At 44.7% G+C, this 24,715-nt stretch overlaps 1 protein-coding gene across 1 annotated transcript in view; it reads right to left on the reverse strand.

Annotated features, from left to right (window-relative positions):
• Positions 1-205: 205 nt before the first annotated feature.
• DLG4 (discs large MAGUK scaffold protein 4) overlaps positions 206-24,715 on the reverse strand; it is a 194,923-nt gene continuing 170,413 nt past the window's right edge. Inside the window, exons 19-22 of the mRNA XM_040415427.1 lie at positions 5,867-6,039; positions 5,665-5,774; positions 2,999-3,090; positions 206-992 (exon numbers count right to left, since the gene is read on the reverse strand). Coding sequence (XP_040271361.1) covers positions 886-992; positions 2,999-3,090; positions 5,665-5,774; positions 5,867-6,039 — 482 coding nt within the window. The 3' untranslated portion in view covers positions 206-885. The remainder of the gene's footprint in view (positions 993-2,998; positions 3,091-5,664; positions 5,775-5,866; positions 6,040-24,715) is intronic.

The following is a 24,715-nucleotide window of genomic DNA, read 5'->3' on the forward strand; positions in this document are numbered from 1 at the left end:
CTCATTTGCAGCAAACTCTGGCTCCCATTGTGTGTGACATGAGAAGCTAATACTGTCAACTTCTAGCCACATTGCAGTATGGCAGCATTCACATGTCAGACATCCCCTTCTGGTCAGAGCCGAGTAGAGACCACAAGACTACAAGTAAATATATAACATTTTATTTTCACATAAAATAGTTGTATTTTTTATTACTGTACGGTAAGTGACCCTTCACCTTCCCGAGCTCTACAGCTCACGGCTCTTTTACTCTTTGTCCTGAAGAGCTTCACTTTATAAACCTCTCGTGTGACAGGGCCTGCAGAACATTGCACACTTAACCCCTCCATGGCTTTGTTTGAGAGCAAAGGAGACATCCATGAATCTACTGCCCCTCACAGGGGAAATTATTGTCCGTATTACCCAATGCTCTTAGGGCATGTGCGTGGGGATGAAAGGGGGGGGGGGCATAATGGGGCATTTGTCCATTAATTCCAAGTCCTCCCTTTCCAGTATAAGATGCATGCACAAAATAAACGCAGACAGCGAGATAAAAAACCAGGACTAAAAGTCTTTTTTATACAACAGGCTCAACCCACAGCAGGGGCCGGCTCACAAGGAAACCACTCCCACAAGGAGCCGAGCATAAACAGAAGAACCAGGTTGCGGTCTATAAAGAGTTTGTGCATGTATAAAACATACAGAAAAACCTATAGAAACACAATGGTTTAGGTCTCCTGTTGAAGGATATGTCAGCCCCATTCAGAAGTAATCAGGCACTCCAGGTGGGGGTGGCAACATGAGGCCAGGTAGGTGCCGGAGTGCCTTATTGCCTCCAGATATACAATGCTCCAGGAGAGAGAAGTCTCCGCTATTTGACGGTGGGACTGGAGAAGGAGGCTGGTTTTAAAGTCTTTCTCGGGAAGGTACCCAGATGTAGGGCCCCGAGAGATCCTCGATAATCCCCTTAATTTTATGGTAGACCTCTTCAAAGCTTTCTCCCTCGACCACCGCTGTGGAGAAGACAAAGAACAATAGTAACAGAAGGTGGGAAACTCTGCTATAAACATCCGTGCAATGTGGTGAAGTTACATACGGGCGAGGACACACAGGGCCCAAACCTGTGATCAGCAGATCCCCCTCTGTGGGTCCTGCTGCCACCCCACACACTACAGGGCGGTACCTCATACACTACAGGGCGGTACCCCACACACTACAGGGCGATACCTCATACACTACAGGGCGGTACCCCACACACTACAGGGCGATACCTCATACACTACATGGCAGTACCCCACACACTACAGGGCGATACCTCATACACTACAGGGCGATACCTCATACACTACAGGGCGATACCTCATACACTACAGGGCGATACCTCATACACTACAGGGCGATACCTCATACACTACAGGGCGATACCTCATAAACTACATGGCAGTACCCCACACACTACAGGGCGATACCTCATACACTACGCGGCAGTACCCCACACACTACATGGCGGTACCCCACACACTACGCGGCAGTACCCCACACACTACAGGGCGATACCTCACACACTACATGGCGGTACCCCACACACTACAGGGCGATACCTCATACACTACATGGCAGTACCCCACACACTACAGGGCGATACTTCATACACTACACTGCGCTACCACATACACACAGCAATACTCCATATACTACACTGTGCTACTACATACACTCAGCAATACCCCATATACTACACTGCGCTACCACATACACTCAGCAATACCCCATATACTACACTGCGCTACCACATACACACAGTAATACCCCATATACTACACTGCGCTACCACATACACACAGTAATACCCCATATACTACACTGCGCTACTACATACACAAAGTAATACCCCATACACTACACTACTACATACACTCAGAAATACCCCATACACTACACTGTGCTACCACATACACACAGTAATACCCCATATACTACACTGCGCTACTACATACACAAAGTAATACCCCATACACTACGCTACTACATACACTCAGAAATACCCCATACACTACACTGTGCTTCCACATACACACAGTAATACCCCATATATACTACACTGGACTACCACATACACACAGCAATACCCCATACACTACACTGCACTACTACATACACACAGTAATACAGCATACACTACACTGCGCTACCACATACACACAGTAATACCCCATACAGTACACTGTGCTTCCACATACACACAGTAATACCCCAAATATACTACACTGGACTACCACATACACACAGCAATACCCCATATACTACACTGCACTACCACATACACACAGCAATACCCCATACACTACACTGCGCTACTACATACACTCAGCAATACCCCATATACTACACTGCGCTACCACATACACACAGTAATACCCCATATACTACACTGCGCTACCACATACACAAAGTAATACTCCATACACTAAGCTACTACATACACTCAGAAATACCCCATATACTACACTGCACTACCACATACACACAGTAATACAGCATACACTACACTGCACTACTACATACACACAGTAATACCCCATATACTACACTGCGCTACCACATACAGAAAGTAATACCCCATACACTACACTACTACATACACTCAGAAATACCCCATATACTACACTGCACTACCACATACACACAGTAATACAGCATACACTACACTGCACTACTACATACACACAGTAATACCCATACACTACACTGCACTACTACATACACTCAGCAATACCCCATATACTACACTGCACTACTACATACACTCAGCAATACCCCATATACTACACTGCGCTACCACATACACACAGTAATACCCCATATACTACACTGCGCTACCACATACACACAGTAATACCCTATACACTACACTGCACTATCACATACTGTACACACAGTAATATCCCATACACTACACTGCGCTACCACATACACTACTGTGCACTACCCCATACACACACAAATTCCTCTGCCTCACCTGAGAAGCACTCGGTAAAGTCTTGCTCCAGCTTTGTGGATCTTTCATATGTTTTTCTGGCTTGTTCCTCGGTTAGACGTTTGTTAATTTCTCTACCAAAGAGAAAAGAGAAGAAATATGTGAGCGGCCACAACTGTCCTGAATCATTAACTATTCTACAGGCACTGATCTTTATGATGATCACAGCTGGAACCTCTCCGACGGACCAAGATCTCTACACCAGAAGATTGATTTATTATAATCTCACCATAGGATTAAGATCTCTACTCTAGAATCTCACCAATGAACCAAGACCTCTATACTAGATTCTCACCAATCGACCAAGATCTCTACACTAGAATCTCACCAATAGACCAAGATCTCTACACTAGAATCTCACCAATAGACCAAGATCTCTACACTAGAATCTCACCAATAGACCAAGATCTCTACACTAGAATCTCACCAATAGACCAAGATCTCTACACTAGAATCTCACCAATAGACCAAGATCTCTACACTAGAATCTCACCAATGGACCAAGATCTCTACACTAGAACCACAACAATGGTCAAAGATCTCTACACTAGAACCTCAACAATGGTCAAAGATTTCTACACCAGAATATCACCCATGAATTAAAGCTGTAGACCAGAATCTCAGTGATGGATTAGATCTCTGCACCAGAACCTTATCGATGTAATAGTTCTCTATACCAGAACCTCTCCAATGGACAAGATCTCTACACCAGAACCTTACAAATGGACCAAGTACTCTACACTAGGATATCACTGATTGACCAAGATCTCTACACTCGCCACTCACCAAGGGAATAGATCTCCATACCAGAACCTCACCGATGGACCAAGATTTCTACACTAGAACATTACTAATGGACCGAAGCTCTACACTAGTGCTTCACCGATGGATCACTAGAACTTCACTGATCGACCAAGATCTGAATACTAGAACATCACTGATGGATTAAGATCTCTCCACTAGAACGTTCTTAATAGAATAAACTCTTTACACTAGAATATCATTAATGTGCCAGATCTCCACACTAGTACATTACCAATGGACCAATTAAGATTTCTACACTTCCTGATGGATCTAACTTATTTAGACTAGAATATTACTGATTGACCAGACCTCTACACTAGTACATCCCCAATAGACCAAAATCTCTACACTAGAAAGTCACTGACAGACCAGATCTCTAGACTAGCTGCTCGCCAAGGGACTAGATGTCCATACCAGAACCTCACTGATGGACTAAGATTTCTATGCTAGAACACCATCAATGTACCAAGATCTCTATACTTGTACATCACTGGTGGACTGGATCTGTACACTGGAACATCACTAATGGACTCTATGGAACATCACTAATCTCTATAACAGAACATCATTGATAGAGCAGATCTCTACAACAGAACACCTACGATAGATAGAACAGATCTATACCATGAAACATCAGTGATGGACCCAGAAATCTACACTAGAACATCACTGGTGAACTTTACAATTGGACCAAGAGCTCTATACCAGAACTTCACTTTTCGACTAGTTCTCTATAACAGAACCTCACAGATGGAATAGATCTCTACAGCAGAACCTCACTGATAGAATAATGCTCTACATCAGATCACCACCAATGGACCCAGATCTCCACACTAGTACATCACTGATGGACCAGTTCTCTACACTAGAACCTTACTGATGTGCCAAGGTCTCTTCACCAGAACCTGATGGATCAATCCCTTCATACTAGAATATCACTGACAGACCAGATCTCTACACTACTACATCCCTCATGGACCAAATCTTTACATCAAAACTTCACCAATGGACCAAAATTTCTACACCAGAACTTGACCAAGAGACCATATCTCTATACTAGCCCCCACCAACGGACTACATCTCCATACCAGAACGTCACTAATGGACCACGATCTCTACAGTATACTAGAACACCATTAATGCAACAAGATCTCTACACTAGAACATCACTGATGGACTAGATCTCTGCACTAGAATCTCACCGATGGACCAAGATACCTTCTCCAGAACTTTAGCATTGGACCAATATCTTTAAACCAGAACTTCTCCAATGGACTAGATCCTACACTAGAACCTCACAGATGGCCTAGATCTCTATACCAAAATCTTGCCAATGGACCAAGATCTCTACACAAAAACATCATAGAAGAACCCAGATCTGTACACTCTATATCAATGATGGATCAGATTTCTACACTGACGTATCACTGATGGACCAGATCTCCACACTACAACGTCACCTATGAACCAAATTCTCTCACAAGAACATCAACAATGCATCATATCTCTGCACCAGCCCTTCACTGATGGTCCATAATCTCTATACTAGAGCTTTACCGTTGGACTAGATCTCTATAGTAGTATGTCACCAACTGACTAGAACTCCACACTAGTCTCTCACCTATAGACCATAATAGAGCATTACCAGTGAACAGATCTCAACAAAAGAACATCACTCATGGACCAGATCTCCACACCAGAATCGAACTGATGGACCAGATCTTTATAAAGCTAGAGACATTAAGTTGATCATTGTGAAAAAGTGGAAAACAAAGCATCATCAGTGAAGATAAGATGGACACTTGGAGACATCTCTATAGACATTATTATAAGTAAGAACTTACAGAATGTTTTCCAGTGACTTAGGACGTATAAAGATGGCAATGGGCTGAAGCTGAGCTGCCTGAAGACGTCGGACAGCATTAGCCGAGACGTCTAGGATACAATGCTTCCCCTGAGGAGAGATCAACAGGGGTTACATTTAGGACGGGAGTAGCATACTGTATATATCAATGGAGACTTCAGAAAGGAGAACACAGTGATTACCTGCTCAGCGACCTCTCTGACACTCTGCACGCTGGTCCCATACAGGTGTCCATTGTATTGACCAGCCTCAATAAATTTATGACCTTGAATGTCTTTTTCCATCTTTTCTCGAGATGACACAAAGTGGTAATCTCTTCCATCTACCTCGTAATCTCGCTTAGGACGCGTCGTATCTGCAGAGTAAAATGCACTCAGTGAAGAGGGCTGCTCTTTGGGTGACCTAATTGCATACGTTACATAACCATCATTGTATCTATTGCATCTATGTATAGACGTAACCCTCAGCAGACCAGAGTGACCTCATAAGTGATGACATCATCATCATAAGACATGGACAATCGTCATCCCACAAAATGCTGAGCGCAAAAGACGCTACATTTTCAGCGAAAATAATTTAGCACAAACAGTGACTTTTTACAATTCTCTGCTATGCTCCTCCGGTTAGAACTTGCCAGAAGGAGCAGGACCACTGTCGCCCATCACATTCACTAGAACTCGTTTGCTGTAGAGGTCAGTTTCTGTAAGAAACAGCAGTCTTTTGTAAATGGCCCCCGTAACTCCACTCCTGCACGGTCTCCAATGCCTGGCCAGTGACGAACTCTCTTCTCCAGTTCTGTTGGGCTAGATAGAGGACTTCTCTCTTTTTGAGTTCTGTTAGGCTGGATGGATGACCCCTCTCTTCTTGAGTTAAATTTAGGCTGGATGGGTGACTCCTCTCTTCTCCAGTTATGTTTGGCTTAATGGTTGACTCCTCCCCTTTTGAGTTCTGTTAGGCTGGATGCATGACCCCTCTAGTCTTCAATTCTGTTGAGCTGGATGGGTGATTTTTCTTCTCCAGTTCTGTTGGACTAGATGGGTGACTCCCCTCTTCTTCAGTTCTGTTGAGTTGGATGGGTGATTCCTGTCTTCTCCAGTTCTGTTGGGCTAGATAGATGACTCCTCTCTTTTTGAGTTCTGTTGGTCTGGATGGGGGACCCCGCTCGTCTTCAGTTCTGTTGGGCTGGATGGGGGACACCGCTCGTCTTCAGTTCTGTTGGGCTGGATGGGTGACCCCGCTCGTCTTCAGTTCTATTAGGCTGGATGGGTGACCCCGCTCGTCTTAAGTTCCATTGGACTGGATGGGTAACCCCGCTCGTCTTAAGTTCCATTGGACTGGATGGGTAACCCTGCTCGTCTTCAGTTCTGTTGGGCTGGATGGGTGACCCCGCTCGTCTTCAGTTCCATTGGACTGGAAGGGTAACCCTGCTCGTCTTCAGTTCTGTTGGGCTGGATGGGTGACCCCGCTCGTCTTCAGTTCCATTGAACTGGATGGGTAACCCCGCTCGTCTTAAGTTCCATTGGACTGGATGGGTAACCCCGCTCGTCTTCAGTTCCGTTGGGCTGGAAGGGTGACTCCTCCTTTCCTCAGTGTTTTCATTTCACATTTCAATTTTAGAGAAATCTGTGGAGCTTCTGTACTTATCAGCAGTAACATTTTTAAATCCAGCTTCAGTCATGGAACATGGAACATGAGCTCAATTCGGAATCCAGATCACAGGCGGGAGGAGAACAGCGCATCCATCCCGCTTCACAATGTTCCAGCTTCATACAGAGAGGAGCGCAGATAGTGCACCAAATATCTCACCAACCAGTGCAATAGCGGAAACACAGTGGCATCAGAGTATGAACCGCGATCTACTGGAGGATTGTACCAGACATCAGAAATCCACCATCCATTCAGGTCGTCACAAGCGATGAAGCCAGAGCTGGTAATGAGCACAACAGCACGAAGATCACATGAACAGCAATACTAATAACGGATTGTGAGTAGTCAGCGGGTGGAGCGCCTATAAATCCTGCCATATTACAATGCAGTGTACACGACATATACTGATTGTGGGTAGTCAGCGGGTGGAGCTGTAACACCCCAGAGTTGTGTTACTACACGTCTCTACCCTGCTACTATCTTCTAAGAGCTTTTATACTGTGATTTGATGTAATTTGCTTGTGTTCTTCACAAATGTGCATTTAAAACCATGTTAAGCACAATTGTTTCTTGTAATTTTCCAGGTACACCAGCAGGGGGCAGCAACGCATTGGCCAGGTACAAGTCCTAGATTAGTGAATCTAGGCTGGAATGGATTATTCCAGCTTAGCTCCACCCTCTGTGGAGGTGTGGACTGTTCCCACATCCTGCAGCATGGGTGGAGAACGAAGTTAGAGTTAGTGTAGCCTCACTCTGCTAGGGGAAGGCTGTGTGATAGCGTTCAAGAGATCCCCTGCATAGGGAAGACAGCAAGTATCTTGTCTCGGCTGAGACCTGATCAAATTCCCAATCTGAGACCTGCAGCCTCAGCTGGATGAGAAGAAAGCAGACAATCTCCAAAGTTCCAGGAAGAAAGCATCTACTGAGAACCCTTCTGTGAGTTAAGTCCAGAGACCTAAGAGAAGCCATTCCTCCTCAGCTAGTCTTTCCCCACAGCAGAAGTACAGAAAAATGCAGAGGATTAATTCCTGCCAACAGAACTGAAGCAGACAAATTATCTTGCAAGCGCCAGATTTAAAGTGCAGAAGATTTATTCCTGTCAATGATTGCTAAAACCTGCTGGGACCAGAGACCAAAGCTGTATACTGCTTGAATACACGTTATCTTCAGTAAAGAAACATTTGAACTTCACCTAAAGGTCTGGACATCATTTCTTCTGAAAAATTCCTCTATTACTCTTACTATCACTACACTCAAATTTATTGCAAGTGAGACAGGAGTCCAGCCGTACCCAGGTAGGAGACACCGTTGACACAATTATCACCACCCTATAGAGACATTATAGGCCATTACGCCACTTTGGCATTCCTAACCTGGGATGTGCGTTATAACACCTTGGAAGGACCTTGGGGTAGTACCCTGCGCACGCTGCAATTGGCGTCACGAACAAATACAGACTACTATCCACCCGTATCCTGGCAAACTACATAAGTGGCGTCAGCGCTACCCCATGTCCTGTTCATTGCAGAGCTAGTATAAATCCTGTCATATTACAGAGCTGTGTACACGTAATATACTAATTGTGGGTAGTCAGTGGGTGGAGATCCTATAAATCCTCTCATATTACAGTGCTGTGTACACATCATATACTGATTGTGGGTAGTCAGCGGGTGGAGATACTATAAATCCTGCAATATTACAGTGCTGTGTACACGTCATATACTGATTGTGGGTAGTCAGCGGGTGGAGCTCCTATAAATCCTCTCATATTACAGTGCTGTGTACACGTCATATACTGATTGTGGGTAGTCAGCGGGTGGAGCTCCTATAAATCCTCTCATATTACAGAGCTGTGTACACGTCATATACTGATTGTGGGTAGTCAGCAGGCGGAGCTCCTATAAATCCTGTCATATTACAGAGCTGTGTACACGTCATATACTGATTGTGGGTAGTCAGCGGGTGGAGATCCTATAAATCCTCTCATATTACAGAGCTGTGTACACGTCATATACTGATTGTGGGTAGTCAGCGGGTGGAGCTCCTATAAATCCTCTCATATTACAGAGCTGTGTACACGTCATATACTGATTGTGGGTAGTCAGCGGGTGGAGGGCCTATAAATCCTGCAATATTACAGAGCTGTGTACACGTCATATACTGATTGTGGGTAGTCAGTGGGTGGAGCGTCTATAAATCCTGTCATATTACAGAGCTGTGTACACGTCATATACTGATTGTGGGTAGTCAGCGGGTGAAGCTCCTATAAATCCTCTCATAATACAGAGCTGTGTACACGTCATATACTAATTGTGGGTAGTCAGCGGGTGTAGGGCCTATAAATCCTCTCATATTACAGAGCTGTGTACACGTCATATACTGATTGTGGGTAGTCAGCGGGTGGAGCTCCTATAAATCCTGTCATATTACAGAGCTGTGTACACGTCATATACTGATTGTGGGTAGTCAGCGGGTGGAGCTCCTATAAATCCTCTCATAATACAGAGCTGTGTACACGTCATATACTAATTGTGGGTAGTCAGCGGGTGGAGCTCCTATAAATCCTCTCATAATACAGAGCTGTGTACACATCATATACTGATTGTGGGTAGTCAGCGGGTGGAGCTCCTATAAATCCTCTCATATTACAGATCTGTGTACACGTCATATACTGATTGTGGGTAGTCAGCGGGTGGAGCTCCTATATATCCTGCAATATTACAGTGCTGTGTACACGTCATATACTGATTGTGGGTAGTCAGCGGGTGGAGCTCCTATAAATCCTCTCATATTACAGTGCTGTGTACACGTCATATACTGATTGTGGGTAGTCAGCGGGTGGAGCTCCTATAAATCCTCTCATATTACAGAGCTGTGTACACGTCATATACTGATTGTGGGTAGTCAGCAGGCGGAGCTCCTATAAATCCTGTCATATTACAGAGCTGTGTACACGTCATATACTGATTGTGGGTAGTCAGCGGGTGGAGATCCTATAAATCCTCTCATATTACAGAGCTGTGTACACGTCATATACTGATTGTGGATAGTCAGCGGGTGGAGCTCCTATAAATCCTGTCATATTACAGAGCTGTGTACACGTTATATACTGATTGTGGGTAGTCAGCGGGTGAAGCTCCTATAAATCCTGTCATATTACAGAGCTGCGTACACGTCATATACTGATTGTGGGTAGTCAGCGGGTGGAGCTCCTATATATCCTGTCATATTACAGAGCTGTGTACACATCATATACTGATTGTGGGTAGTCAGCGGGTGGAGATCCTATAAATCCTCTCATATTACAGAGCTGTGTACACGTCATATACTGATTGTGGGTAGTCAGCGGGTGGAGCTCCTATAAATCCTCTCATATTACAGAGCTGTGTACACGTCATATACTGATTGTGGGTAGTCAGCGGGTGGAGCTCCTATAAATCCTCTCATATTACAGAGCTGTGTACACGTCATATACTGATTGTGGGTAGTCAGCGGGTGGAGCTCCTATAAATCCTGTCATATTACAGAGCTGTGTACACGTCATATACTGATTGTGGGTAGTCAGCGGGTGGAGCTCCTATAAATCCTCTCATAATACAGAGCTGTGTACACGTCATATACTAATTGTGGGTAGTCAGCGGGTGGAGCTCCTATAAATCCTCTCATAATACAGAGCTGTGTACACATCATATACTGATTGTGGGTAGTCAGCGGGTGGAGCTCCTATAAATCCTCTCATATTACAGAGCTGTGTACACGTCATATACTAATTGTGGGTAGTCAGCGGGTGGAGCTCCTATAAATCCTGACATATTACAGAGCTGTGTACACGTCATATACTGATTGTGGGTAGTCAGCGGGTGGAGCTCCTATATATCCTGTCATATTACAGATCTGTGTACACGTCATATACTGATTGTGGGTGGTCAGCGGGTGGAGCTCCTATAAATCATCTCATATTACAGATCTGTGTACACGTCATATACTGATTGTGGGTAGTCAGCGGGTGGAGATCCTATAAATCCTCTCATAATACAGAGCTGTGTACACATCATATACTGATTGTGGGTAGTCAGCGGGTGGAGCTCCTATAAATCCTCTCATATTACAGAGCTGTGTACACGTCATATACTGATTGTGGGTAGTCAGCGGGTGGAGCTCCTATAAATTCTCTCATATTACAGTGCTGTGTACACGTCATATACTGATTGTGGGTAGTCAGCGGGTGGAGCTCCTATAAATCCTATCATATTACAGAGCTGTGTACACGTCATATACTGATTGTGGGTAGTCAGCGGGTGTAGGGCCTATAAATCCTCTCATATTACAGAGCTGTGTACACGTCATATACTGATTGTGGGTAGTCAGCGGGTGGAGCTCCTATAAATCCTCTCATATTACAAAGCTGTGTACACGTCATATACTGATTGTGGGTAGTCAGCGGGTGGAGCGCCAATTAATCCTCTCATATTACAGAGCTGTGTACACGTCATATACTGATTGTGGGTAGTCAGCGGGTGGAGCTCCTATAAATCCTATCATATTACAGAGCTGTGTACACGTCATATACTGATTGTGGGTAGTCAGCGGGTGGAGCTCCTATAAATCCTGTCATATTACAGAGCTGTGTACACATCATATACTGATTGTGGGTAGTCAGCGGGTGGAGCTGCTATATATCCTGTCATATTACAGAGCTGTGTACACGTCATATACTGATTGTGGGTAGTCAGCGGGTGGAGATCCTATAAATCCTGTCATATTACAGAGCTGTGTACACGTCATATACTGATTGTGTGTAGTCAGCGGGTGGAGCGCCAATTAATCCTCTCATATTACAGAGCTGTGTACACGTCATATACTAATTGTGGGTAGTCAGCGGGTGGAGATCCTATAAATCCTCTCATATTACAGTGCTGTGTACACGTCATATACTGATTGTGGGTAGTCAGCGGGTGGAGCTCCTATATATCCTGTCATATTACAGATCTGTGTACACATCATATACTGATTGTGGGTAGTCAGCGGGTGGAGCTCCTATAAATCCTCTCATATTACAGAGCTGTGTACACGTCATATACTGATTGTGGGTAGTCAGCGGGTGGAGCTCCTATAAATTCTCTCATATTACAGTGCTGTGTACACGTCATATACTGATTGTGGGTAGTCAGCGGGTGGAGCTCCTATAAATCCTATCATATTACAGAGCTGTGTACACGTCATATACTGATTGTGGGTAGTCAGCGGGTGTAGGGCCTATAAATCCTCTCATATTACAGAGCTGTGTACACGTCATATACTGATTGTGGGTAGTCAGCGGGTGGAGCTCCTATAAATCCTCTCATATTACAAAGCTGTGTACACGTCATATACTGATTGTGGGTAGTCAGCGGGTGGAGCGCCAATTAATCCTCTCATATTACAGAGCTGTGTACACGTCATATACTGATTGTGGGTAGTCAGCGGGTGGAGCTCCTATAAATCCTATCATATTACAGAGCTGTGTACACGTCATATACTGATTGTGGGTAGTCAGCGGGTAGAGCTCCTATAAATCCTGTCATATTACAGAGCTGTGTACACATCATATACTGATTGTGGGTAGTCAGCGGGTGGAGCTGCTATATATCCTGTCATATTACAGAGCTGTGTACACGTCATATACTGATTGTGGGTAGTCAGCGGGTGGAGATCCTATAAATCCTGTCATATTACAGAGCTGTGTACACGTCATATACTGATTGTGGGTAGTCAGCGGGTGGAGCGCCAATTAATCCTCTCATATTACAGAGCTGTGTACACGTCATATACTAATTGTGGGTAGTCAGCGGGTGGAGATCCTATAAATCCTCTCATATTACAGTGCTGTGTACACGTCATATACTGATTGTGGGTAGTCAGCGGGTGGAGCTCCTATATATCCTGTCATATTACAGATCTGTGTACACGTCATATACTGATTGTGGGTAGTCAGCGGGTGGAGCTCCTATAAATCCTCTCATATTACAGATCTGTGTACACGTCATATACTGATTGTGGGTAGTCAGCGGGTGGAGCTCCTATAAATCCTGTCATATTACAGTGCTGTGTACACGTCATATACTGATTGTGGGTAGTCAGCGGGTGGAGCTCCTATAAATCCTGACATATTACAAAGCTGTGTACACGTCATATACTAATTGTGGGTAGTCAGCGGGTGGAGATCCTATAAATCCTCTCATATTACAGAGCTGTGTACACGTCATATACTGATTGTGGCTAGTCAGAGGGTGGAGCTCCTATAAATCCTGTCATATTACAGTGCTGTGTACACGTCATATACTGATTGTGGGTAGTCAGCGGGTGGAGCGCCAATAAATCCTCTCATATTACAGAGCTGTGTACACGTCATATACTGATTGTGGGTAGTCAGCGGGTGGAGCGTCTATAAATCCTCTCATATTACAGAGCTGTGTACACGTCATATACTGATTGTGGGTAGTCAGCGGGTGGAGCTCCTATAAATCCTGACATATTACAGAGCTGTGTACACGTCATATACTGATTGTGGGTAGTCAGCGGGTGGAGCGCCAATAAATCCTCTCATATTACAGTGCTGTGTACACGTCATATTCTGATTGTGGGTAGTCAGCGGGTGGAGCGCCAATAAATCCTGTCATATTACAGATCTGTGTACACGTCATATACTGATTGTGGGTAGTCAGCGGGTGGAGATCCTATAAATCCTGTCTGTGGCGAAACCAACCTCGCCACTGGGTTTTGGAGAGGACTGGCTGCTGGCCTCTTGCCCCTGGATTATGGGCCATATACTAACTTTTAAACCCCTGAACCTATTCAAGTGAATTTTGGATAGGTTTGTCCCCAAGTTATACTGTTTGAATTAATGTAAGTTATATGTATGGCCAATGTAAACTCACAAAGTTGTAACAATTTATAATAAGTGTAACTTGTCAGCTTGGGAGGAAAATGCTGGGTGTGTTTCTATTGTGCCATTGTCCCATTGTGTGTTTAAATGGTGATGTCTGTTCTGTTGTCCTCACATGTGTATTGGCGATCTCCCTTTGTCCTCAGAGATAATTGGATTGCTCCTCAGGTTGTCTCCGGGACAGAGAGGAGGAGACCATGATGCATTGTGGGGATATGTTGTCCTATGTCACAGTCTTCATTCTGGTCCTCTGGGGGCGTGAACGATTGGTTGCTGTAGTTACATTGTATGTGTTGTAAATTACTGATTGGTTGTATTTCAAACCCCTGTGGGCAGTACTGTGTTTGTGGTTTATGAATAAAAGAGGCTGTACGTGAAGTACAGTCAGACCACTGCTTGACCCTCAACACGGTTCCTTGTCTCGTTATTGGGGGGATTCACTGTATGCTGTTAGAGGACCGATTGCCAGGAGTGTAAGCTGATTCCTGTTCGTCTGCTAGCAGCTATTCGTGAGGTTCCAGTTTGGAGTGCTATTTTGTATCCAGTTCGGGAGTTTGGTGTATCCTGCAGTAGCTGTGCCTGTCTCTCAGAAAGGGGCTTATCGCCTAAACGGATTATAACCCCTTGTCTGCTGAAACGGTCAGTTACACTGTCATATTACAGAGCTGTGTACACGTCATATACTGATTGTGGGTAGTCAGCGGGTGGAGCTCCTATAAATCCTGTAATATTACAGAGCTGTGTACACGTCATATACTGATTGTGGGTAGTCAGCGGGTGGAGCTCCTATATATCCTCTCATATTACAGAGCTGTGTACACGTCATATACTGATTGTGGGTAGTCAGCGGGTGGAGCTCCTATAAATCCTGACATATTACAGAGATGTGTACACGTCATATACTGATTGTGGGTAGTCAGCGGGTGGAGCTCCTATAAATCCTGTAATATTACAGAGCTGTGTACACGTCATATACTGATTGTGGGTAGTCAGTGGGTGGAGCTCCTATAAATCCTGTAATATTACAGAGCTGTGTACACGTCATATACTGATTGTGGGTAGTCAGCGGGTGAAGCTCCTATAAATCCTATCATATTACAGAGCTGTGTACACGTCATATACTGATTGTGGGTAGTCAGCGGGTGGAGCTCCTATAAATCCTGCAATATTACAGTGCTGTGTACACGTCATATACTGATTGTGGGTAGTCAGCGGGTGGAGCTCCTATATATCCTGTCATATTACAGAGCTGTGTACACGTCATATACTGATTGTGGGTAGTCAGCGGGTGGAGCGTCTATAAATCCTGTAATATTACAGAGCTGTGTACACATCATATACTGATTGTGGGTAGTCAGCGGGTGGAGCTCCTATAAATCCTGTCATATTACAGAGCTGTGTACACGTCATATACTGATTGTGGGTAGTCAGCGGGTGGAGCTCCTATAAATCCTGCCATATTACAGTGCTGTGTACACGTCATATACTGATTGTGGGTAGTCAGCGGGTGGAGCTCCTATAAATCCTGTCATATTACAGAGCTGTGTACACATCATATACTGATTGTGGGTAGTCAGCGGGTGGAGCTCCTATAAATCCTGCCATATTACAGTGCTGTGTACACGTCATATACTGATTGTGGGTAGTCAGCGGGTGGAGCTCCTATAAATCCTGTCATATTACAGATCTGTGTACACGTCATATATTGATTGTGGGTAGTCAGCGGGTGGAGCTCCTATAAATCCTGCAATATTACAGTGCTGTGTACACGTCATATACTGATTGTGGGTAGTCAGCGGGTGGAGCTCCTATAAATCATCTCATATTACAGAGCTGTGTACACGTCATATACTGATTGTGGGTAGTCAGTGGGTGGAGCTCCTATAAATCCTCTCATATTACAGAGATGTGTACACGTCATATACTGATTGTGGGTAGTCAGTGGGTGGAGCTCCTATAAATCCTCTCATATTACAGAGATGTGTACACATCATATACTGATTGTGGGTAGTCAGCGGGTGTAGGGCCTATAAATCCTGCCATATTACAGTGCCGTGTACACGTCATATACTGATTGTGGGTAGTCAGCGGGTGGAGCTCCTATAAATCCTCTCATATTACAGAGATGTGTACACGTCATATACTGATTGTGGGTAGTCAGCGGGTGGAGCTCCTATAAATCCTGACATATTACAGAGCTGTGTACACGACATATACTAATTGTGGGTAGTCAGCAGGTGGAGATCCTATAAATCCTCTCATATTACAGTGCTGTGTACACGTCATATACTGATTGTGGGTAGTCAGCGGGTGTAGGGCCTATAAATCCTGCCATATTACAGTGCCGTGTACACGTCATATACTGATTGTGGGTAGTCAGAGGGTGGAGCTCCTATAAATCCTCTCATATTACAGAGCTGTGTACACGTCATATACTGATTGTGGGTAGTCAGCGGGTGGAGCTCCTATAAATCCTGACATATTACAGAGCTGTGTACACGTCATATACTAATTGTGGGTAGTCAGCGGGTGGAGATCCTATAAATCCTCTCATATTACAGTGCTGTGTACACGTCATATACTGATTGTGGGTAGTCAGCGGGTGTAGGGCCTATAAATCCTGCCATATTACAGAGCTGTGTACACGTCATATACTGATTGTGGGTAGTCAGCGGGTGGAGCTCCTATAAATCCTCTCATATTACAGTGCTGTGTACACGTCATATACTGATTGTGGGTAGTCAGCGGGTGGAGCTCCTATATATCCTGTCATATTACAGATCTGTGTACACGTCATATACTGATTGTGGGTAGTCAGCGGGTGGAGATCCTATAAATCCTCTCATATTACAGAGCTGTGTACACGTCATATACTGATTGTGGGTAGTCAGAGGGTGGAGATCCTATAAATCCTCTCATATTATAGAGCTGTGTACACGTCATATACTAATTGTGGGTAGTCAGCGGGTGGAGATCCTATAAATCCTCTCATATTACAGAGCTGTGTACACGTCATATACTGATTGTGGGTAGTCAGCGGGTGGAGCTCCTATATATCCTGTCATATTACAGAGCTGTGTACACGTCATATACTGATTGTGGGTAGTCAGCGGGTGGAGATCCTATAAATCCTCTCATATTACAGAGCTGTGTACACGTCATATACTAATTGTGGGTAGTCAGAGGGTGGAGATTTTATAAATCCTCTCATATTACAGTGCTGTGTACACGTCATATACTGATTGTGGGTAGTCAGCGGGTGGAGCTCCTATATATCCTGTCATATTACAGATCTGTGTACACGTCATATACTGATTGTGGGTAGTCAGCGGGTGGAGATCCTATAAATCCTGTCATATTACAGAGCTGTGTACACGTCATATACTGATTGTGGGTAGTCAGCGGGTGGAGCGCCAATTAATCCTCTCATATTACAGTGCTGTGTACACGTCATATACTGATTGTGGGTAGTCAGCGGGTGGAGCTCCTATAAATAATGACATATTACAGAGCTGTGTACACGTCATATACTAATTGTGGGTAGTCAGCGGGTGGAGATCCTATAAATCCTCTCATATTACAGAGCTGTGTACACGTCATATACTGATTGTGGGTAGTCAGCGGGTGGAGCTCCTATAAATCCTGTCATATTACAGAGCTGTGTACACGTCATATACTGATTGTGGGTAGTCAACGAGTGGAGATCCTATATATCCTCTCATATTACAGTGCTGTGTACACGTCATATACTGATTGTGGGTAGTCAGCGAGTGGAGATCCTATATATCCTCTCATATTACAGTGCTGTGTACACGTCATATACTGATTGTGGGTAGTCAGCGGGTGGAGATCCTATAAATCCTCTCATATTACAGTGCTGTGTACACGTCATATACTGATTGTGGGTAGTCAGCGGGTGGAGCGTCTATAAATCCTCTCATATTAGAGATCTGTGTACACGTCATATACTGATTGTGGGTAGTCAGCGGGTGGAGCTCCTATAAATCCTGACATATTACAGAGCTGTGTACACGTCATATTCTGATTGTGGGTAGTCAGCGGGTGGAGCGCCAATAAATCCTGTCATATTACAGATCTGTGTACACATCATATACTGATTGTGGGTAGTCAGCGGGTGGAGATCCTATAAATCCTGTCTGTGGCGAAACCAACCTCGCCACTGGGTTTTGGAGAGGACTGGCTGCTGGCCTCTTGCCCCTGGATTATGGGCCATATACTAACTTTTAAACCCCTGAACCTATTCAAGTGAATTTTGGATAGGTTTGTCCCCAAGTTATACTGTTTAAATTGATGTAAGTTATATGTATGGCCAATGTAAACTCACAAAGTTGTAACAATTTATAATAAGTGTAACTTGTCAGCTTGGGAGGAAAATGCTGGGTGTGTTTCTATTGTGCCATTGTCCCATTGTGTGTTTAAATGGTGATGTCTGTTCTGTTGTCCTCACATGTGTATTGGCGATCTCCCTTTGTCCTCAGAGATAATTGGATTGCTCCTCAGGTTGTCTCCGGGACAGAGAGGAGGAGACCATGATGCATTGTGGGGATATGTTGTCCTATGTCACAGTCTTCATTCTGGTCCTCTGGGGGCGTGAACGATTGGTTGCTGTAGTTACATTGTATGTGTTGTTAATTACTGATTGGTTGTATTTCAAACCCCTGTGGGCAGTACTATGTTTGTGGTTTATGAATAAAAGAGGCTGTACGTGAAGTACAGTCAGACCACTGCTTGACCCTCAACACGGAGCCTTGTCTCGTTATTGGGGGGATTCGCTGTATGCTGTTAGAGGACCGATTGCCAGGAGTGTAAGCTGATCCCTGTTCGTCTGCTAGCAGCTATTCGTGAGGTTCCAGTTTGGAGTGCTATTTTGTATCCAGTTCGGGAGTTTGGTGTATCCTGCAGTAGCTGTGCCTGTCTCTCAGAAAGGGGCTTATCGCCTAAACGGATTATAACCCCTTGTCTGCTGAAACGGTCAGTTACATTAGTGGCAAGCAGCGGGATCGTTCCTACAGCCAGAAGGACAGCTACAGGAGACACCATTTTTGTGGATTCTACAATTTAAGGACAACGCATGTCCCAGTACAGCGACCCTAAAAGCAACAGGATGGAACCAGCAGTGTTATACGAGGAGGAGGACCTGGATGGCTGGGATGCATTAACCACCTCCGGACCGCTGTACGCACAGACGCGTCCTGGAGGTGGTTGATTCATTCCGAGTGGACGCATATACGCGTCATCTCGCGAGACGCGAGATTTCCTGTGAACGCGCGCACACAGGCGCGCGCGCTCACAGGAACGGAAGGTAAGAGAGTTGATCTCCAGCCTGCCAGCGGCGATCGTTCGCTGGCAGGCTGGAGATGTGTTTTTTTTAACCCCTAACAGGTATATTAGACGCTGTTTTGATAACAGCGTCTAATATACCTGCTACCTGGTCCTCTGGTGGTCCCATTTGTTTGGATCGACCACCAGAGGACACAGGTAGCTCAGTAAAGTCCCACCAAGCACCACTACACTACACTACACCCCCCCCCCGTCACTTATTAACCCCTTATTAGCCCCTGATCACCCCTAATCACCCCTGATCACCCCATATAGACTCCCTGATCACCCCCCTGTCATTGAATACCCCCCTGTCATTGATCAACCCCCTGTAAAGCTCCATTCAGATGTCCGCATGATTTTTACGGATCCACTGATAGATGGATCGGATCCGCAAAACGCATCCGGACGTCTGAATGAAGCCTTACAGGGTCATGATCAATGACTGTGGTTATCACCCCATATAGACTCCCTGATCACCCCCCTGTCATTGATCACCCCCCTGTCATTGATTACCCCCCTGTAAAGCTCCATTCAGACGTCCGCATGATTTTTACGGATCCACTGATAGATGGATCGGATCCGCAAAACGCATCCGGACGTCTGAATGAAGCCTTACAGGGGCATGATCAATGACTGTGGTGATCACCCCATATAGACTCCCTGATCACCCCCCTGTAAAGCTCCATTCAGATGTCCGCATGATTTTTACGGATCCACTGATAGATGGATCGGATCCGCAAAACGCATCCGGACGTCTGAATGAAGCCTTACAGGGGCATGATCAATGACTGTGGTTATCACCCCATATAGACTCCCTGATCACCCCCCTGTCATTGATCACCCCCCTGTCATTGATCACCCCCCTGTAAAGCTCCATTCAGACGTCCGCATGATTTTTACGGATCCACTGATAGATGGATCGGATCCGCAAAACGCATCCGGACGTCTGAATGAAGCCTTACAGGGGCATGATCAATGACTGTGGTGATCACCCCATATACACTCCCTGATCACCCCCCTGTAAAGCTCCATTCAGATGTCCGCATGATTTTTACGGATCCACTGATAGATGGATCGGATCCGCAAAACGCATCCGGACGTCTGAATGAAGCCTTACAGGGGCATGATCAATGACTGTGGTTATCACCCCATATAGACTCCCTGATCACCCCCCTGTCATTGATCACCCCCCTGTCATTGATTACCCCCCTGTAAAGCTCCATTCAGACGTCCGCATGATTTTTACGGATCCACTGATAGATGGATCGGATCCGCAAAACGCATCCGGACGTCTGAATGAAGCCTTACAGGGGCATGATCAATGACTGTGGTGATCACCCCATATAGACTCCCTGATCACCCCCCTGTCATTGATTACCCCCCTGTCATTGATCACCCCCCCTGTCATTGATCACCCCCCCTGTCATTGATCACCCCCCCTGTCATTGATCACCCCCCCTGTCATTGATCACCCCCCCTGTCATTGATCACCCCCCCTGTCATTGATCACCCCCCCTGTCATTGATCACCCCCCCTGTCATTGATCACCCCCCCTGTCATTGATCACCCCCCTGTCATTGATCACCCCCCCTGTCATTGATCACCCCCCTGTCATTGATCAACCCCCTGTCATTGATCAACCCCCCTGTCATTGATCACCCCCCTGTAAGGCTCCATTCAGACATTTTTTTGGCCCAAGTTAGCGGAATTATTATTTTTTTTTCTTACAAAGTCTCATATTCCACTAACTTGTGACAAAAAATTAAATCTCACATGAACTCACCATACCCCTCACGGAATCCAAATGCGTAAAATTTTTTAGACATTTATATTCCAGACTTCTTCTCACGCTTTAGGGCCCCTAGAATGCCAGGGCAGTATAAATACCCCACATGTGACCCCATTTCGGAAAGAAGACACCCCCAGGTATTCCGTGAGGGGCATATTGAGTCCATGAAAGATTGAAATTTTTGTCCCAAGTTAGCGGAACGGGAGACTTTGTGAGAAAAAAATAAAAAATATCAATTTCCGCTAACTTGTGCCAAAAAAAAAAAATTTCTATGAACTCGCCATGCCCCTCATTGAATACCTTGGGGTGTCTTCTTTCCAAAATGGGGTCACATGTGGGGTATTTATACTGCCCTGGCATTCTAGGGGCCCCAAAGCGTGAGAAGAAGTCTGGTATCCAAATGTCTAAAAATGCCCTCCTAAATGGAATTTGGGCCCATTTGCGCATCTAGGCTGCAAAAAAGTGTCACACATCTGGTATCTCCGTACTCAGGAGAAGGTGGGGAATGTGTTTTGGGGTGTCATTTTACATATACCCATGCTGGGTGAGATAAATATCTTGGTCAAATGCCAACTTTGTATAAAAAAATGGGAAAAGTTGTCTTTTGCCAAGATATTTCTCTCACCCAGCATGGGTATATGTAAAAAGACACCCCAAAACACATTCCCCACCTTCTCCTGAATACGGCGATACCAGATGTGTGACACTTTTTTGCAGCCTAGGTGGGCAAAGGGGCCCATATTCCAAAGAGCACCTTTCGGATTTCACTGGTCATTTACCTACTTACCACACATTAGGGCCCCTGGAAAATGCCAGGGCAGTATAACTACCCCACAAGTGACCCCATTTTGGAAAGAAGACACCCCAAGGTATTCCGTGAGGGGCATGGCGAGTTCCTAGAATTTTTTATTTTTTGTCACAAGTTAGTGGAAAATGATGATTTTTTTTTTTTTTTTTTTTTTTCATACAAAGTCTCATATTCCACTAACTTGTGACAAAAAATAAAAACTTCCATGAACTCACTATGCCCATCAGCGAATACCTTGGGGTCTATTCTTTCCAAAATGGGGTCACTTGTGGGGTAGGTATAATGCCCTGGTATTTTAGGGGCCCAAATGTGTGGTAAGGAGTTTGAAATCAAATTCTGTAAAAAATGACGAGTGAAATCCGAAAGGTGCTCTTTGGAATATGGGCCCCTTTGCCCACCTAGGCTGCAAAAAAGTGTCACACATCTGGTATCTCCGTACTCAGGAGAAGGTGGGGAATGTGTTTTGGGGTGTCATTTTACATATACCCATGCTGGGTGAGATAAATATCTTGGTCAAATGCCAACTTTGTATAAAAAAATGGGAAAAGTTGTCTTTTGCCAAGATATTTCTCTCACCCAGCATGGGTATATGTAAAAAGACACCCCAAAACACATTCCCCAACTTCTCCCGAGTACGGAGATACCAGATGTGTGACACTTTTTTGCAGCCTAGGTGGGCAAAGGGGCCCATATTCCAAAGAGCACCTTTCGGATTTCACTGGTCATTTACCTACTTACCACACATTAGGGCCCCTGGAAAATGCCAGGGCAGTATAACTACCCCACAAGTGACCCCATTTTGGAAAGAAGACACCCCAAGGTATTCCGTGAGGGGCATGGCGAGTTCCTAGAATTTTTTATTTTTTGTCACAAGTTAGTGGAAAATGATGATTTTTTTTTTTTTTTTTTTTTTCATACAAAGTCTCATATTCCACTAACTTGTGACAAAAAATAAAAACTTCCATGAACTCACTATGCCCATCAGCGAATACCTTGGGGTCTCTTCTTTCCAAAATGGGGTCACTTGTGGGGTAGTTATACTGCCCTGGCATTCTAGGGGCCCAAAGGTGTGGTAAGGAGTTTGAAATCAAATTCTGTAAAAAATGACGAGTGAAATCCGAAAGGTGCTCTTTGGAATATGGGCCCCTTTGCCCACCTAGGCTGCAAAAAAGTGTCACACATCTGGTATCTCCGTACTCGGGAGAAGTTGGGGAATGTGTTTTGGGGTGTCTTTTTACATATACCCATGCTGGGTGAGAGAAATATCTTGGCAAAAGACAACTTTTCCCATTTTTTTATACAAAGTTGGCATTTGACCAAGATATTTATCTCACCCAGCATGGGTATATGTAAAATGACACCCCAAAACACATTCCCCAACTTCTACTGAATACGGAGATACCAGATGTGTGACACTTTTTTGCAGCCTAGGTGGGCAAAGGGGCCCACATTCCAAAGAGCACCTTTCGGATTTCACTCGTCATTTTTTACAGAATTTGATTTCAAACTCCTTACCACACATTTGGGCCCCTAGAATGCCAGGGCAGTATAACTACCCCACAAGTGACCCCATTTTGGAAAGAAGAGACCCCAAGGTATTTCGTGATGGGCATAGTGAGTTCATGGAAGTTTTTATTTTTTGTCACAAGTTAGTGGAATATGAGACTTTGTAAGAAAAAAAAATCAAAAAAAAAAATCATCATTTTCCGCTAACTTGTGACAAAAAATAAAAAGTTCTATGAACTCACTATGCCCATCAGCGAATACCTTAGGGTGTGTACTTTCCGAAATGGGGTCATTTGTGGGGTGTTTGTACTGTCTGGGCATTGTAGAACCTCAGGAAACATGACAGGTGCTCAGAAAGTCAGAGCTGCTTCAAAAAGCGGAAATTCACATTTTTGTACCATAGTTTGTAAACGCTATAACTTTTACCCAAAGCATTTTTTTTTTACCCAAACATTTTTTTTTTATCAAAGACATGTAGAACAATAAATTTAGAGCTAAATTTATATATGGATGTCGTTTTTTTTTGCAAAATTTTACAACTGAAAGTGAAAAATGTCATTTTTTTGCAAAAAAATCGTTAAATTTCGATTAATAACAAAAAAAGTAAAAATGTCAGCAGCAATGAAATACCACCAAATGAAAGCTCTATTAGTGAGAAGAAAAGGAGGTAAAATTCATTTGGGTGGTAAGTTGCATGACCGAGCAATAAACGGTGAAAGTAGTGTAGGTCAGAAGTGTAAAAAGTGGCCTGGTCTTTCAGGGTGTTTAAGCACTGGGGGCTGAGGTGGTTAAGGAAAGGCATCTGGTACCAGGCCCTGGATAATCTACAATACCAGCGGGGTGAGAGTCTCCCCAGTGAAGAGCAGCGGTTGCAGAAGCAAGTGGCCCTGCGGATGCCCTTCCTGGGAGAGCAGCCCCTGGAGGAATGGGTGAAGGAACTAGAGCACCGGGTATGGCAGGAGCTATGGCTGGAGGATGCCTACCAGGCGCTTTGGTGGTATATGGCACAGTAT

This window comes from Bufo bufo, chromosome 1, assembly GCF_905171765.1.
Source record: "Bufo bufo chromosome 1, aBufBuf1.1, whole genome shotgun sequence".
Classification (NCBI taxonomy): Eukaryota; Metazoa; Chordata; class Amphibia; order Anura; family Bufonidae; genus Bufo; species Bufo bufo.